The sequence below is a fragment of the Bos mutus genome, chromosome 2 (assembly GCF_027580195.1).
Source record: "Bos mutus isolate GX-2022 chromosome 2, NWIPB_WYAK_1.1, whole genome shotgun sequence".
NCBI classification, from domain to species: domain Eukaryota; kingdom Metazoa; phylum Chordata; class Mammalia; order Artiodactyla; family Bovidae; genus Bos; species Bos mutus.
In genome coordinates, this window is record NC_091618.1 from 18370690 (window position 1) to 18387599 (window position 16910).

Sequence of the window (16910 nt, forward strand, 5' to 3'; positions counted from 1 at the left end):
GAACTTGTGTCCCTTGCATTGGAATGAAAACTCTTAACCACTGGACTTCCAGGGAAGTTGCTCCAGGTTCCAGTTCTGTCTGGACTCCTATGGAAGCTCCTGGCTTCTCTTTGTGATTCATTCTCAACTTCTTCAGTCCATTTCCCACACAATAGCCAAAGTAATCCTTCTGAAATGGAAAGCCCATGTTTCCAGCCTACGTCTCTCAAACCTCAGGTGATTTTCCATCAGAAATGTGGTCCAGGGCTTACACATCTCTGGCTGCCTCCCCAGCATCATTTCTTGCTACTCTCTTTGCTGGCAGCTTGTTGTTCTTGAAAATGAAAGTGAAAGTCACTCAGTGGTGTCCGACTCTTTGCGACTCCGTGGCCTATATAGTCCATGGAACTCTCTGAGCCAAGAATACTGGAGTGGGTAGCCTTTCCCTTCTCCAGGGGATCTTCCCAACCCAGGTTTCCCACATTGCAGGCAGACAGGCAGATTCTTTACCAGCTGAGCCATGAGGGAAGTCCAAGAATTCTGTAGTGGGTAGCCTATCCCTTCTGCAGCGGATCTTCCAGACCCAGGAATCAAACTTGGGTCTCCTGCATTGCAGGCGGATTCTTTACCAACTGATCTATCAGGAAAGCCCTTAAAATGCACAATTACGAGAATTGTCCTCCGGGGGCACCATTCACCTCTGGACACAATGATCTTTGGACATTTGCACCTGCGGGAGCCCTTCCTCCTGGCTTGAAGATCGCTCATGCCCCTTGGTCATTTAGGTCTCACTGACCACACTATTTAATACACCCCCACTCCCCATTATTCTCTGCCCTTTACCTGCTTCAGTAGTATGTATCAGATGTCTATTTGCTTGTCTTTCTACTTGTTTTCCTTACCAGAATATAAGATTTGAACAGTGCCTGGCACATGGTCTCAATTAGTACAGGTTCGATAAATGAATGCCCAAAGGAAATCATAGAGCTTTCTGACTAAACCTCTAAATTTCCATTGTTAATGGCCAATTATTTTTGCTCATATAATTCATCTACTTTAAATAAGTTTCATCTCTTCTGCCTTCTCTTTTTTCGGCTAAACTGGGGAAAAGTTGATTTAAGATTCCTCTATTTCCTAATTATTTTTCATTTTCCTGTCTTAGCTCTAAATTTGTCTTTCTGTTCTCCTAAAGAGAAAGTCCTTAAGGTGGTTTTTACTCTCTCAAATGGATTTTCTTAAAAATGAAAAGTCACATTTTATATGTAATTGCTGTGGGCCTTTTACGTCTGATGGCTTTGTAATTGCTTTTCCTAGATATTCCTCGCTCTTCCTCTTTATCTTACATAACTGTCTGCTTTCTGAGAACCAGAACAAATGTGGTCTCAATTAAGTTTTCCACAAACATCAGCCAAAACCTCTTCTCTGGTTCTAATATCATTCCTTGTCCTCCTCCGCCCAGCTGAGACTTGGGCTTTTCTTTGAAGCCCAGCACAAAACCCAACTCTCCCAGGAGGTTTACCTGGCCTGCTGCACCCTCGTAATAATCCTTTCTTTGGAATCTCTGCCATTCTAGAGCCTGGGCTACACACACTGACCCCATGTTGATAGCCTGGGCCAGTCCCTCCAACCTCACGTTACACTGGAATCGTTCAGTAAAATGTTTGCAGAAAGAAAAAGAAACGACCTCAAGTTGTTCCTGCATCATCCTAGGTATGCCCTCCTGGTCGCTTCAATTAAAGGATACATTTTTGAGAGTCCAAGCTCTTCTTTATCCTTGCTTCCCTTTGCTGCTCATCAAGACACTTAGATGAACTACCCCGTCTCCCTTCAGCTTGATTCAGCAATAATTCACTTATACCTCTATCATTAAAAAGGGAATAACCAATCATCTTTTTCATGTTTCCTCACCATAACTCCCCAAACTTAAAACATCGTTATCAATCCTGTTTTGCTAACTGCCCTAATGTATAATGTCTGTTAGAGTATATCCTCTGTCATTTATCCATTTAGTCGTCTGCCCGTTTATGGCACAGATATTTACAGAGTGGCCACCATGCTGGGTGCTGGGGCTCGAGGGTGAGAGGAATCCCCATGACTCCTCATCCAGAAAGTCCATGGGAGACAGATCATAGGGAATACACAGATTCAAAGAGGTCCTATGAAGGTGGTGAACAGGCCACAGTGATACAGAATAAGAAAGGCCTATCTAGACTAGGATGATCAGAGAAGACCCGTTTCTCTCACTTTGAAGCTGAGAACCCAAACCTCAGAAGGAACCAACTATGAGGCAGATAGGAGACCAGCAATGTCCAGGCCACAGAGATGGCATGTTGCAAGGCTGTATGTGGTCTTTTGGGGAACCAAAGGAGGCCAGTGTGCTGGCTTCTAGAGAGAGGGGCCAAAGTGGTCAGCTGAGTCCTAGCTTGCAGGGCTTGATGCTTATGGAGGTGAGGTCCAATTGTATTCTAACAGTAACTGGAAGCCATGGTAGTATGTACATTCTAAGAAAATAATGCTCATTGCTCTTGGGAGAATTGGTGATGGGGAAAGATGAACAGGGAATCTCATCAGAGGGAACCGTTGTAACAGATGAGGAGAGAAGTAATTGTAACTTTGGCTAGGATGGTGGAAGCGTAGATGAAACAAAACGTCCAGGTTCCCAAAGTATTTGGTAGCTCAAATTAATAACCACTGATTGATTCAATATGGGGATTAAGATAGAGAAGGCATCAGGTGTGATTCCCAGGTTTCAGACTTGAACCATCTGCCCAGACAGTGAAATCATGAGTTAAGTTTTAAATGCCTACGCACAGCATTTCTTGTATGTAAATTATCTTTACACTCTCAGCAAAAATGCCAGTATTGCTGTATCCATTTTCTCCTTATTAATATTGCAGGAACTTCTGACATCTTGATAGCTTTTTAGATAGAGTGAGTTCATTGTTTTGTAGTTTAAAATCTTCCGGAAATGCTTTCATTCGGTCTTAAATATCTGATTTCCATAACGTGTATATCTCAAGGATGTTGACTTTTTATTTATATAGTAAATGTTGAGCGGGCATATTCATGTAAATATTGGCTCAAATACAAAATTTGAAGCAACAGTCCATTATCTAAATCATAGTTTTTTTTTTTTTTTTTTTTTTTTTAAATATTAGCCCCTCATTCATTAGATTTCTTTGGCAGTTCCATTTTATTTTCTGTACTCCTTAAATCTTCCATCCTTTTCTGAACTTTCTTCTTGTTGCAATGGGCTGTTTTAAATCTCTTGGCTACTGATGTTGCTTCCATGTGTTTGAAATAGAGGTTTTTCTCTGGAGCTATTGCATTTTCCTTCCAACATTTCCTGATGTCCGTCATTGGAGGTTCATATGGCTTGAAATAAACTCTTCCAAATAAGAAATATCACCATCTTCATCATTCTCTCTGCACCTTTTGGTTAACATTATCAAATAACCTTTCATTTTCTACTCTTCAAGTAGGACTGAAAATCCAGATGTACTAGTTCATCAGCATCCACTTAGGACTTACATATTATCCCTCTGTTATAGTAACTTACTGACCTTTCAGTGGCTTCAGAGACATTACTATTATTATTTTTATTACTTATGTTGCAATATTCCACCAAACTGCACTTCACTTGTTCCATATAGAGTTCTTCACGGTTTGGAGTTTGAATGTATCCAGGAAGGTAGTTGAACCCAAGAATGTTAAATTTTGTTTTCCAACATTCTTGCCTTTGCCACCATAACTAATTTGGTTTGCATATTCTGCCAGAGGAATTTTCAGAATCATTTACCTTAAGAGATGACTGATAGGCTGACCAAAGTTCTCAAGGGTTATACTGATAAAAAGAGAAGCTTTCCGAAAAGCTCTCTAAAATAATTACTTTTAGAACTGGTAACAGTATTCAGGGACAGGAGATAGAGTTTAAAGCTCTTTCTATGTAATGTGTGTCTGTGTGTATGTGTAAAGAGAAAGAGGATGGAGGGAGAGGCAGAGGAGAAAATAGAGTGAATGAGAATCTTGGTCCATTTTTAGAATGGTTCTTGGAAAGATGAAATATATCCTGGCTGAGTTTCAGATGATCCAAGGCCATTTCTACCATGTGGTGTAAAGCATCTTTCTACCAGCGTTCTCAGAACTTCCCTGCATTCTGGAAATTCAGTGCTGAGCTTCATTTTACACCTGTCTGCTGTAGCTTTGGGTCACTGACTTCCGTATTTTTATACAGAAAAATCATTTCATATTTTGCCATGTCTGAGTTTGGGATCACTTCCAAAGATACTTATATTTTTATATGTATATTGAATGTACAGTGTTTCTTATCTGGGATGCAGCTTAAAATTTGAAACTAAATTCATGCAATATTCAGGCTTTCTGTGATCAGCATCATGTTTCCAAGCCAGTTTTGATTCACAATTTTAAAAAGTTATACATTAATGCCCCTATTCGATGCAGAGTAGCCAGAACCATAAACTAGCTAACATCTAGCTTTGATCAACACATTGGAAGGTCGGGCTTGCATTGGTTGGCATCATGGCTCTAAATTTGATTTTTGGATGATTTTTAAAATATTTGGATGAATATAAAGATAACTTCTAATTTTATAAGGAGTTGGTAGGTAAGGTGGTATGAAATAAGTTTACTCCTTAGGATTCAAGTTTTATTTTTATATTTTAAAAAATATCTTGCATGTGATATTGGAAATACTGAGAATTAGTCAGTCTTGGGACATTTCAAATGCCCTGAGTTCAAAAATCATCATTGCTAAGTAGTTTCTGTTTTCTAAAGCTGTTTTAAATTTAAGACTTAAGGACACTGACGGGTCTAATCTGACTCTAATTCCATATGCTAGCATAGCACCTTCAACTTCTCAAGTGCTTTTATGCAAACCCTTACTCGAGGAAGCCTAACATGGGGCTTAAGAGCACAGCTGTGGTTTACAGACCTTAGTTTGAACCTTGCTTTTCCTACCTACTGAGTGTCCCTGGGGGACTAGTTCCCTAATATCAAGTCTCTAGGCCTTCTTCTATAAAAGTGGATAATCAGTTCAGTTCAGTTGCTCAGATGTGCCTGACTCTTTGCAACCCCATAATGGTAGACCCTAATTGAGTTAGTGGTTGTGATAAATAAAAGATAGATACCAATTCCTTAGCATAGTGTCTGATATATAAGAACTCAGAAAAAAAAGAACTCAGTATTTGCTATTACTATTAACACCAGAATTTGTCTCTTTCTCTCTGCTAACACAACTATAACTACTTGATATATACAGCTATAGTCTCTTCTATAATCTAATTCTTAACAAATGAGGATGCTAAGACATGCAAGAACTAGCTATTTGATTGTGCCAATATGGTTTATCAATCAGAATTTGATTTATTGAATTGCAAATAGTAGACACCCAATAATCATGATTTAATTAATGTAGCTTTAAACTAAGTTTTGAAGCCAGTGTAAATCCTCCAAATTTGTCCTGTTTTTCAATATTTTTGGGGTAGTAGGTCCCTTGTGTATTGATATAAATTATAGAGTCACCTTGTTAATTTATTTTAAAAAAGCCATCTGAGATTTTGATTGGTAATTGCAGTGAATCAATTTGCATATTAATAATATCAAGCCTTCCAATTCATGAACATGGTCACACACAAGTAAGATTGAAGCTTTGGCTTCCCAGCTCTGAATTCTTTGTGTCATGAAAAAGTCAGAGATGAGGATGCCATCAGGGTCAGGTTCTAGTGAGGGCTCTCTTCCTCGTTTGCAGATGGCTGCCTCCTTGCTATGTCCTCACATGGCAGAGAAAACTCTGGTGTGTCTTCCTCTTCTTGTTGTTGAGTCAGTCAGTCATGTCTGACTCTTTGTGACCCCATGGACTGCAGCACGCCAGGCTTCCCTGGCCATCACCAACTCCCAGAGCTTGCTCAAACTCATGTCCATTGAGTCGGTGATGACATCCAACCATCTCATCCTCTGTCATCCCTTTCTCCTCCCACCTTCAATCTTACCCAGCATCAGGGTCTTTTCCAGTAAGTCAGTTCTTCGCATTAGGTGGCCAAAGTATGGGAGTTTCAGCTTTAGCATCCATCCTTCCAATGAATATTCCGGACTGATTTCCTTTAGGATTGACTGGTTGGCTCTCCTTGCAGTCCAAGGGACTCTCAAGAGTCTTCTCCAACACCACAGTTCAAAAGCATCAATTCTTCGGCCCTCAGCTTTCTTTATAGTCCAACTCACATCCATACACTGCTGGAAAAACCATAGCTTTGACTAGATGGATGTTTATTGACAAAGTAATGTCTCTGCCTTTTAATATGCTGTCTAGGTTGGTTATAGCTTTTCTTCCAAGGAACAAGTGTCTTTTAATTTCATGGCTGCAGTCACCATCTACAGTGATTTTGGAGCCCAAGAAAATAAAGTCTCTCACTGTTTCCATTGTTTCCCCATCTATTTGCTGTGAAGTGATGGGACTGGATCCCATGATCTTAGTTTTGTGAATGTTGAGTTTTGAACCAGCTTTTTCACTTTCCTCTTTCACTTTCATCAAGAGGCTCTTTAGTTCTTCTCTGCCTCTACCATAAGGATGATTACACCTTCTTCTTGTTACAGGGCCCCTAATCCCATCATGGGGGCTCCACCCTTATCTAATCCTAATGATTTTCCAAGGCCCCACCTCCTCATGTCATCACATTGTGGGGATAAGGCTTCAGTATATTAATTTTGAGGGGACCTAAACATTTGGCCTATAACAAATGGCATTTTGAAAATTGGCTCAGCACTTAATCTGTGAATCAGTTCCTTTTCTAATGTTCATTGGATTTCCCAGGTGGCACTAATGGTAAAGAACTCACCTGCCAATATAGGGGACATAAGAGAGGATCCTGGGTTGGGAAGATCCCCTAGAGGAGGAAATGGCAACCCTCTCCAGTATTCTTGCCTGGACAATGCCATGGTAAGGGGAGCCTGGTGGGCCACAGTCCATGAGGTCGCAAAGAGTCAGACATGACTGAAGCAACTTAGCATGTACTGTTCATTAATGATCTTGTAAGCCAGGAAAATTATTCCATAATTGCCCTAAATCGCATACATTTCCATCAAGTGTATTGAGATACAGCTTGAATTCATTTTTGCTTTGTCATCATCCTTTATAACAATGACATTTTAGATTACATTATCTTTCTTTCAGACTAGGATAATATGTTAAAAGGATCTTCTGTCTTCAGTATTTCCTGAGGTATATTAAGATCCTCTGAAAGTATAAAACATTATGCATTCTCATCTTGTTTTTATATTTTCTTGAACTGGTAAGAAAAAGGAAAAGAAATTATTATTTATTTATAATAATAAAATGAAGGATTCCTGATTCAATAGCAGTGAATCTTTTAGATATTCAACAAACATTTATTGATCCTTTCTTTAGTTAAATTTTCTTCTAGTACATAATCAATTCCTCCTTTTTTGAAAAATATTTTTTTCAATGTGGACCATTTTAAAGTCTTTACTGAATTTTTTACAATATTGCTTCTGTTTTATGTTTTGGTTTTCTGACCAAGAGGCACATGGGATTATATCTCCCTGACCAGGGATCGAACTGGCACCCTCTGTATTGGAAGGCAAAGTCTCAACCACTGGACGACCAGGGAAGTCCCTCAATTGTCTTTTAAGTCTTTTTACATAAAGCAAACAAAACAAAGGCCTCCCTCTGGCTTCCATTCCTATTTAGATCCTGTTTAGATACAGTGCTGTGTCTCCTGTTCCTGTGTCAATCAGCTTTTGCGGCATAACAAACCACCTCAAAACTTAGTGGTTAAGACAACAATTATTTATTTAGCTCATGATGATTGTGGGGTTGGCAGTTTGGGCTGGATTTCAGAGGGCCACAGTCTGGCTAACTGGTCTGGGGTGGCTTCACTGGGCTGGATGCTTTGCTCCATGGGGTCTCCTGTCCTCTAGTGGGGTGGTCTGGGCCAGCCCACCTGGCTTTTAGACAGGGTTCAGTGACATTTCAGGCAACTCTCCTTTCGATGTTCACTTTTCTGATCTTTTCTCATAGCTCAGTTGGTAAAGTATCCACTTGCAATGCAGGAGACCCCAGTTCGATTCCTGGGTCAAGAAGATCCCCTGGAGAAGAGATAGGCTACCCACTCCAGTATTCTTGGGCATTTCTTGTGGCTCAACTGGTAAAGAATCCACCTGCAGTACGGGATTCGATCTGGGTTCGATCCCTGGGTTGGGAAGATCCCTGGAGTATGGAAGGGCTACCCACTCCAGTATTCTGGCCTGGAGAATTCCATGGACCGTATAGTCCATGAAGTCGCAAAGAGTTGGACACGACTGAGTGACTTTCACTTTCACTTTCTTTTCTTAAAATTTATCCATCCGTTTGTCTATCCATCCATCTGTCCCTCTGCCTGTCTTTTCTTCCCCTGGGAATCATAAGCTTCCCCTGGGAATCTCTTCCTGTATTTTCCATTGCAGTTGGTAATAATCCACATTGTTCTCATCTGGAAAACCTGGGAATCACATAATTTTGTGATTATGTGACACATCCACAGTTGAGCATCATTTCCACTCTCACCCAGCCGCTTCATTCTTTCTGGAGCTGAGCATATTGGACACTTCTGACCTGGGGGGGAGGGGGGCTCATCTTCTGGTGTCGTTTCTTGTTGCCTGTTCATGGGGTTCTCGTGACAAGAATACTGGAGAGGTTTGTCACTGCTTCCTCCAGTGGACCAAGTTTTGTCAGAATTCTTCACTATAACCTGTGCATCTTGGGTGGCCCTGCATGGCACGACTCATAGCTTCATTGCATTATGCAAGCCCCTTTGGCATGACAAGGTTATGATCCATGAAGGGGATTATAATTTTAGCTGCTTCTTATTGAACACTACTTATCAGTCATCATACCAAATGTTTGTGTAGGTTTTTGCATTTAAGCTTCATAAAAACCATATGCTATAGGCATTGCTGTCTCCATTCCATGAAACAGATGAGGGTGATTAAGTCCTTGCTCACAGTCCCAGTTTAGTGGGCAGAGATGGTTTTTGAATCCAATTTCTTTTGACTCCAAAGCCTGTGCTTAACATTTTGTCAGACTGAGAAACCACATATACAGGACCCAGAGAAATGACTTATCAACATTGTAAAATAGTAAGGGTTCACACAAGAATCTGGATTTCAAATACTCCTTGAAAATTTAGAAGGTATGGTAAATGGTCTAACATTCCAATGGCAGCTGTTGGCTTCAGGGGGATCGTGGGCACCCTGTTTGGAAGGCCATGCCTTCTGTAGTTAGCCACTGTCCCTGCCATTCCCCACTGCTTTATAACTGGCCCACTTCCTTCATCAACACAGTCTGCTGGACTCCTGCTGGCATTTGAATTTTTGACTATTGTTGCATTGTGTCCTTAGGCCCTGCCCACCCTTCAGTTCTTCCACCATCAATTGGTCTCTGGCTTGACAGTGTTATGTTGTTGTAAAATCTTTGTCTAGTCTGTCTCACTAGCTTGGTAGACTTGAACAGGATGCTTCACATTTCTGGGTCACCACTTTCTCTTTTTAAAAATAAGGCTATTAATAGTTCTTGCATCATGCAGTTACCCCAGGGTTAAGTGAACTACTGCATGTGAAGGCTTAGAAGTGTCTGGTACGTCTCAGCCGTGAGTGGATGTCAGTTGTGACTGTTATTTTTACCATTTTTCATTCATTCATTCATTCAGCACTGGAATGGAAACTGTTCTAGAAATTTTGCTATTATCATTTTAGAACCCACAACAACTTGATGAAAAAAATAATTTCAGCCTTGTTTTTGGGGTGAGGTAGAAAATGAGAGAGGTCAGGACTACCTTCGTTGTTGAATTTTCCATATGATGCATATTTAAGTATATTCTTTTCGTTCAGAATAAAATGGAATGTATCTCACGAAGAATGGAGTTACATTCCGCTTTTGGCTGCAGAGGGGCTCTTTGGAGAATTCAAGTGTTATCAATACCGATCATGTGGTACACTTTTAGTATGATATTTAAAATTTAAAAGCTATAGGGAAGTTTATAAAATGTTGAATAGCAATGGAAGGTTTTGAATTTTCTATTTTTGTAGAGAAAAATTTCAAGTTGATACTGCCAATTTACGAGTGATGGTTTAAAGTGTGGAAACTAATTTTGTTTGGTTTATATATTCACTGTGTCCTTAACAACAAAGGTTGCCAATATTGCTGAGTGTTCTGTGTGAAGATGGTTAATATAAATTTAAATCTAGATAAGAAAAGTGAAATAGAATATTGAAATAAAAACTGTATATGAGTAAAGTTATTTAAATTTGTTTCTAAAACTGAATAGTCTTCACTTTATTTCCAAACTGCTCTTAAAATATTAGAAGAATAGGTTTTACTCAAGTATTATTAAAGACCTACTTGGACACACAGACCTACAGATTCACATAAACATAATTAAAAAAAGGTTTTTAATTGAAGTAGAGTTGATTTACAATGTCATGTTATTTTCTGGTGTACAGAAAAGTGATTTAGTTGTATATTTTCGGATTCTATTTTAGTTCATTACAAGATATTTAATATGTTCCCTGTGCTATATAGTAGAAGGATATGTAATTTTTTTTAATTGAGAAATACTGAAACACACAACATAAAAATCATATGCCCAAGAAATACATTTAAAATGAAAAAAAGTTAAAGGTTAATTGAAGTACAATTTACGTGTCATAAATTTCATTCATTTTTAAAGTACAATTCAGTGCTTTTTAGTAAATATACAGAGTTGTGCAGCTATCACCACAATCTGCAATCCATTAGAGCATTTACATCAACCTCAGCCTCCTCATGCCATCTGCTGTCAGCCCCTCTTCCCACCCCAGCCCGAGGCAACCACTCATCTACTTTATATAGAGATTTATTTTACCTGTAGATTTATTTTGTCTGGACATTCCTTATAAATGAGATTATACAACAGATGGTGTTTTGTATCTAGCTTCTTTCACTTAACGTATGTCCTTTAGGTTCATCCACATTGGCACAGGGCTTCCCAGGTGGCTCAGTGATAAAGAACCTGCCTGCCAATGCAGGAGACACAGGTTCGATCCTTGGAAGATCCCCTGGAGAAGGAAATGGCAACCCACAGGATTCTTGCCTAGGAAATCCCATGGGCAGAGGAGCCTGGTGGGCTACAGTCCATGGGGTCGCAGAGTCAGACAGGACTTAGCGACTAACCAACAATGATGTTGGCACACGCGGCAGAACATTTATTTCCTCTTTGTTGCATAATAGTGTTCCATTGTATGCATACACCCAGTTTGTTTTTCCATTGCAATGACCAAATTGTTAAAAATTATATATTCAAGAAACTGCTAACAGTGGGTTATTCTAGAGAAAGGAGTGAGGAACAAAGGAATAAAGGTGGGAAATGATATTTTTCACATTTCCTGTTTTATATGGATTTAAGGTTTTAAATTCAGGATTATTCTTCATCTATTAAAACAAAGTAAGGAACATCTTCCTCCAGCAATGTGTATTAAATAAGAGATGAAATCTCTCCACTGATCCCAGTCCCAGCTTCCTAAAATCAATCACCATTAATTTATTTTTGCCATCTTTCTACTTTGTACATACATAGATATACATATCATGTTGGCCAGAAAAGTTTGTTCGGGTTTTCCAGAGGGTGTTACCCATCAAATGAACTTTTCAGCCAACCCAGTGTATCTATCTCCCTGTATCTCACTGCTGCTGCTGCTGCTAAGTCGCGTCAGCCGTGTTCGACTCTGTGCGACCCCATAGACGGCCTCCCACCAGGCTCCTCCGTCCCTGGGATTCTCCAGGCAAGAACACTGGAGTGGGCTGCCATTGCCTTCTCCAATGCATGAAAGTGAAAAGTGAAAATGAAGTCGCTCAGTCATGTCCGACTCTTCGCGACCCCATGGACTGCAGCCTTCCAGGCTCCTCCGTCCATGGGATTTTCCAGGCAAGAGTACTGGAGTGGGTTGCCATTGCTACACCTAAGCAATCATACATTTTATATTTCCACCAAAATGGAAATACCTTGGTTACCAAAGCAAAGAAAACCCGCCTGGTTGGGTGGTGCGGTATTCATCAGTTGATGATGAAGCAGAGTTCTGAACAGCAGCCCGAGTTTCTCGGTGATTAAGTGGAATGTGATGTTTCTTTTTACCCCTCCGCCCTTCTGCATCTTTCCGCAGGCTACCTGGGCTCCACCTGCGAGGAGAAGGTGGACCCGTGCGCCTCGGCGCCCTGCCAGAACAATGGGACCTGCTATGCTGATGGGCTGCACTTCGGCTGCAGCTGCAGCGCGGGCTTCACGGGCCCGGCGTGTGCGCAGCTCGTGGACTTCTGTGCGCTCAGCCCCTGCGCCCATGGCACGTGCCGCAGTGTGGGCACCAGCTACAAGTGCCTCTGTGACCCAGGTGGGTACCGTGGCCGGGCTGGGAAGTCCTCTCCTTCCTTCCCCAATCTTTAACTTTTCTTTTGCATCTGAGCACAGGTTGGCCCGCTGCAGGGGTTTGCTTGTCCATCCAAGTGGACCCCACTTGTGTGTGTGTGTGTGTGTGTGTATGTGTGTGTGTGTGTGTGTGTGTGTGTCTTCAGTCGCTTCAGTTGTGTCTGACTCTTTGCAGCCATGTGGGCTGTAGCCCACCAGGCTCCTCTGTCCATGGGATTCTCCAGGCAAGAATACTGGAGTGGGCCGCCCTGCCCTCTTCCAGGGGATCTTCCCAACCCAGGAATCCAGCCCTCATCTTTTAAGTCCCCTGCACTGGCAGGCAGATTCTTTACCACTAATGCTGCCTGAGAACTATAACACCCTTTCTTTTTAAACTCCCTTTAGGCAGGCTTTGAAAAATACCCTTTCCTCTTTTCATGAGCATTCCACAGTCATTATAGAAAAGAAGAAAATATAAGTCAGCAAAATGAAGAAAATGAAAACCAGGCTTAATCTTTTTGTTGTTGTTTAGCCCCTAAGTCATGTCCGACTCTTTTTGAGACCCCGTGGACTGATAATAGCTTAATTATTTTGGACAATTGACTATAGGTCACTTCAGAGCCTTTCCTGCATTATATATCTTTTATTACTGGGTTCTGAGGTTAATGGAATATTTTTCGTTTTCACATGCACACAAAGCAGAATGCAGTCCATTCAGCATTTTATCATCATTTAAAATTCTTACTTGGGGCACAGTTCATGTTAGAGGACTTTTTTGGCTTCCTGTGTAAACGTTCACAAGTTCCATCATTTATTTTCCGGATGTCTTCTCCATTTGTATTGCTGATTGTCAACTGTGAAAGTTTTGAGACTGAGAAGTCGGAGTAGTTACTAGTGAAAGTTTGTGTCCGCACAGCTCTGAAAAGAACGCACACCGGCAGCTCTGTCTTTCCTCTGATTTATATTCTCCCCACGTCTGCATCCTTGCATGAGCTGGCTCTTTAGAATGCTTCCCAGCCCAGTGATCCCTGCCCCACTTCTCTGGCCCATGTACATGGCCGACAAGTCCCCTGGTTGGCTCCACTCCTGGTTCTGCTATGCAGTGCCCCCTGCCTGGAGTGCCTGCTCCTCTGTCATCGCATCTCGCCTGCAAACTTCCCCTTCTGAGGTTGAATCAGCTTTCCTTCGAGTTCCCACAGTCACCCACAGTATCCCTTTCTTGGTATTTGAAGCTCTATATTAAGTATCCTTGTATGTTTTTATTAACATATATATGTGGAATCTATAGAGTGCTTCCCTGATGGGTAAAGAATCTGCTTGCAATGTAGGAGACACAGGATACATGGGTTTGATACCTGGTTCAGGAAGATCCCCTGGAGTTAGGAAATAACAACGCTCTCCAGTATTCTTGCCTGGAAAATTCCATGGACAGAGAAGCCTGGTGAGCTACAGTCCATGGGGTTGCTAAAGAGTCGGACACAACTGAGCAACTAAGAAGGCAGGCAGGCATATGTAGAATCTAGAAAAATGGTAGAGATGAACCTATTTCCAGGGCAGGAATAGAGACTTGGATGTAGAGGATGGACATGTAGACACAGCAAGGGACAGAAGAGTGGTAAGAGCTGAGAGCTTAGGATTGACATATATACACGTGTTTAGTTGTTAAGTTGAGTCCGACTCTTTGTGACCCCATATAATGTAGCCCACCAGGCTTCTGTGTCCATGGGATTTCCTAGGCAAGAATACTGGGGTGGGTTGCTGTTTCCTTCTCCAGGGGATCTTCTTGACCCCGGGATCGAACCCGTCTGTGTCTCCTCCATTGGCAGACTGGTTCTTTACCACTGATCCACCATGGAAGTCCCGTATACACACTACTATGTGTAAAATAGATAGCTGGTGGGAACCTGCTGTGCAGCACAGATGGCTCAGTTTGGTGCTCTGTGATGACCTAGAGGAGTGCGATAGGGGAAGGGAGGTCCAAGAGGGAGGAGATACGTGTCTACTGGTAGCTGCTTCTCTTCACTGTACAGCAGAAACTAACAACATTGTAAAGCAATTATACGCCAACAAAAAAGGCAAAAACCAAACCAAGACAAACAAAATTATCCTTGGATGTGTTTCTCTCCTCTCTTAGGGATGGGAGTAGAATGAAGTGTGTTTTTTAGTATCTTTTGTCTAACAATAAGGTACGATTTAGTGAGCTTAGTCTTGCTCGGTCCTGAGCTGGGTGCTTTACGTCTCTGGTCCTTTTATGTTCCCTCCCTGCCGGATGGATGTGGTGGAAGTGTGCTTCCACCAAGGTATGAAATGCCTTATTCCTGATTTAGTCACGTGTCGGTGGCCATTCACCCCACCCCCCCAGAGGCTGAGTCCCGGTTCCAGCCCAGGTGCCCCGGTTCCCCTGTGCTATGCCTGGTCTGGAACTTTCCAGGGGCACAGCTCCTACTCATCCATCACCTAAGGAGCGAGTAGGAAATACAATTGAGCCTTTGAAGGGTATTGAAAAGCCTCTTTCATGTAGACTTCTACTTCTCTGGTTTTCTAAACAGTCATGGGATTGATGTTTTGCCAAGGGCCCCAATCCTCTAAAATGTAGAGGGAATGGACCTGGTTAGTCTGCCTGGTAACTGCGTGAGTAGGATTTTCCAGACAAACAGAAGAGAGAGAGGGAGAGACAGAAAAAGAAACCATTGCTCAATTTTAAGGAGCTGACTCATGCAGTTGTGAGGACTGGCAAGTTCAAAATGTGGTACAAGCTGGCAGGTTGTCAACTTAGGCAGGATTTCTATGTTACACTTTTGAGCTCAAATTCCTCCTGCCTCAGCAAACCTCAGTCTTTGCTCCTAAGACTTTCAACTGATTGGATGAAGCCCACCCACTTTCTGGGAGGGTAATGATTTACTCAAAGCCTACTGTTGTAAATACTCATTTTATCTAAAGAATACCTTCACAAGAACATCTAGCCTAATGTCTGACCAGACATTTGGGTCCTGTGGCTTAGCTGAGCTGACACGTGAAGTGAACTATCCCAGTAACATTTTTGGGGTTTTTCATAAACCTCGTGGGCTTCCCTGGTGGTGCAGTGGTAAGGCATCCACCTACAGTGCAGGAGATCCAGATTTGATCCTTGAGAAGTGGCAACCCACTCCAGTATTCTTGCCTCAGAAATCCCATGGACAGAGGCACCCAGCAGGCTACAGTCCATGGGGTTGCAAAGAGTCAGACACCACTTGGTGACTAAACAGCAAAACAACGTGAGCCTCATGGTGAAGGCGTTTCTGTAGTCTACATATGATGGGGACACTTTTCTGTGAGTATACTAGTCCTCCCCTATCAGAGCCGTGTGGAGGTGGGAGCCGCTTCCTCTTGGGGGCCAGTGTTCTTCCGTATGCCTGGCAGGCACGTGCCGTGGTACCTTCAAGGTGAAGGAGGAGGTGTGCAGCGCAGTGCCCTTACCTGTTTGGAACATGGGGCCCCGGGAGTGTTGGTATTTGCAGATGAAGAAAGCTTCATCTATCCTTCTCGTGTCACGACTCAGGAGCCCACTGCTCCCAACACACGGGGTAGTGATAATTCCCCGGGCCAGAATCCAGAGAAGAACCTCAGAGCATCCTCCATACGAGTCTCCCAAGAGTCCCCGTTTCTTCCGTGAGCTCCACGGAGAAAATCACACGTCACAGGACCAGAAGGCGGTTTTGTTTCTCCTCCCGTTCTCCTCTGATTTCTGTTCTCAAACATAATCACCTTACCCTCATATTTAGTTGTTGTATTTTGACAACTTGAAGTGAGGATGTAGTTATGTAGAAGTACCTGCTGCTTTTTAGTAATATCTGTCAACCTGTGTGTCAAGGCTTGTGTGCTAAGTCGTGTCCAACTCTTTGTGACCCCATGGACTGTAGTCTGCCAGGCTCTTCTGCCCATGGGATTTCTCAGGCAAGAATACTGGAGTGGGTTGCCATTTCCTACTCCAGGGGATCTTTCCCAACCCAGGGATCGAATCCGGGTCTTCCGTGTTGCAGGCAGACGCTTTACCGTCTGAGCCACCAGGGAAGCCCCTGGTGGGAGGCTTACGTGATCCTAAATAGAAAATATGCTTCCTGGTGTCTCTCTGTTCACACAAGGAGGAGTGGGAGAAAGGACTCATGAGACCCTCCACTTGTTGACTATCCCTGTAGGACTTTACAGGCCATTTCGGGGCCTTGGTTTCCCTTTTCACACATAACGTCTTAGATGCTCATCAGTTCAGCTGCAGTTGCAGCTGCAGATCCACAGACTGGACCTGGGACAAGTTACTGATCTCACCCTTCTAGCTTTTATTCTTTTTTTTTTTTTTTGGTTGTTGTCATTTACTTATTTATTTGGCTGCTTCAAGTCTTGGTTGCAGGATCTTTGATCTTCAGTGCTGAATGCAGGATCTTTAGTTGCAGCATGCGAACTCCTAGTTGCACTTTGTGGGATCTAGTTCCCAGGGATTGAGCCTGCGCC

At 42.3% G+C, this 16910-nt stretch overlaps 1 protein-coding gene across 1 annotated transcript in view; it reads left to right on the plus strand.

Annotated features, from left to right (window-relative positions):
- DNER (delta/notch like EGF repeat containing) overlaps positions 1-16910 on the plus strand; it is a 390856-nt gene that overhangs the window by 283172 nt on the left and 90774 nt on the right. Inside the window, exon 8 of the mRNA XM_070379858.1 lies at positions 12187-12411. Within this exon, the coding sequence (XP_070235959.1) occupies positions 12187-12411 (225 nt within the window). The remainder of the gene's footprint in view (positions 1-12186; positions 12412-16910) is intronic.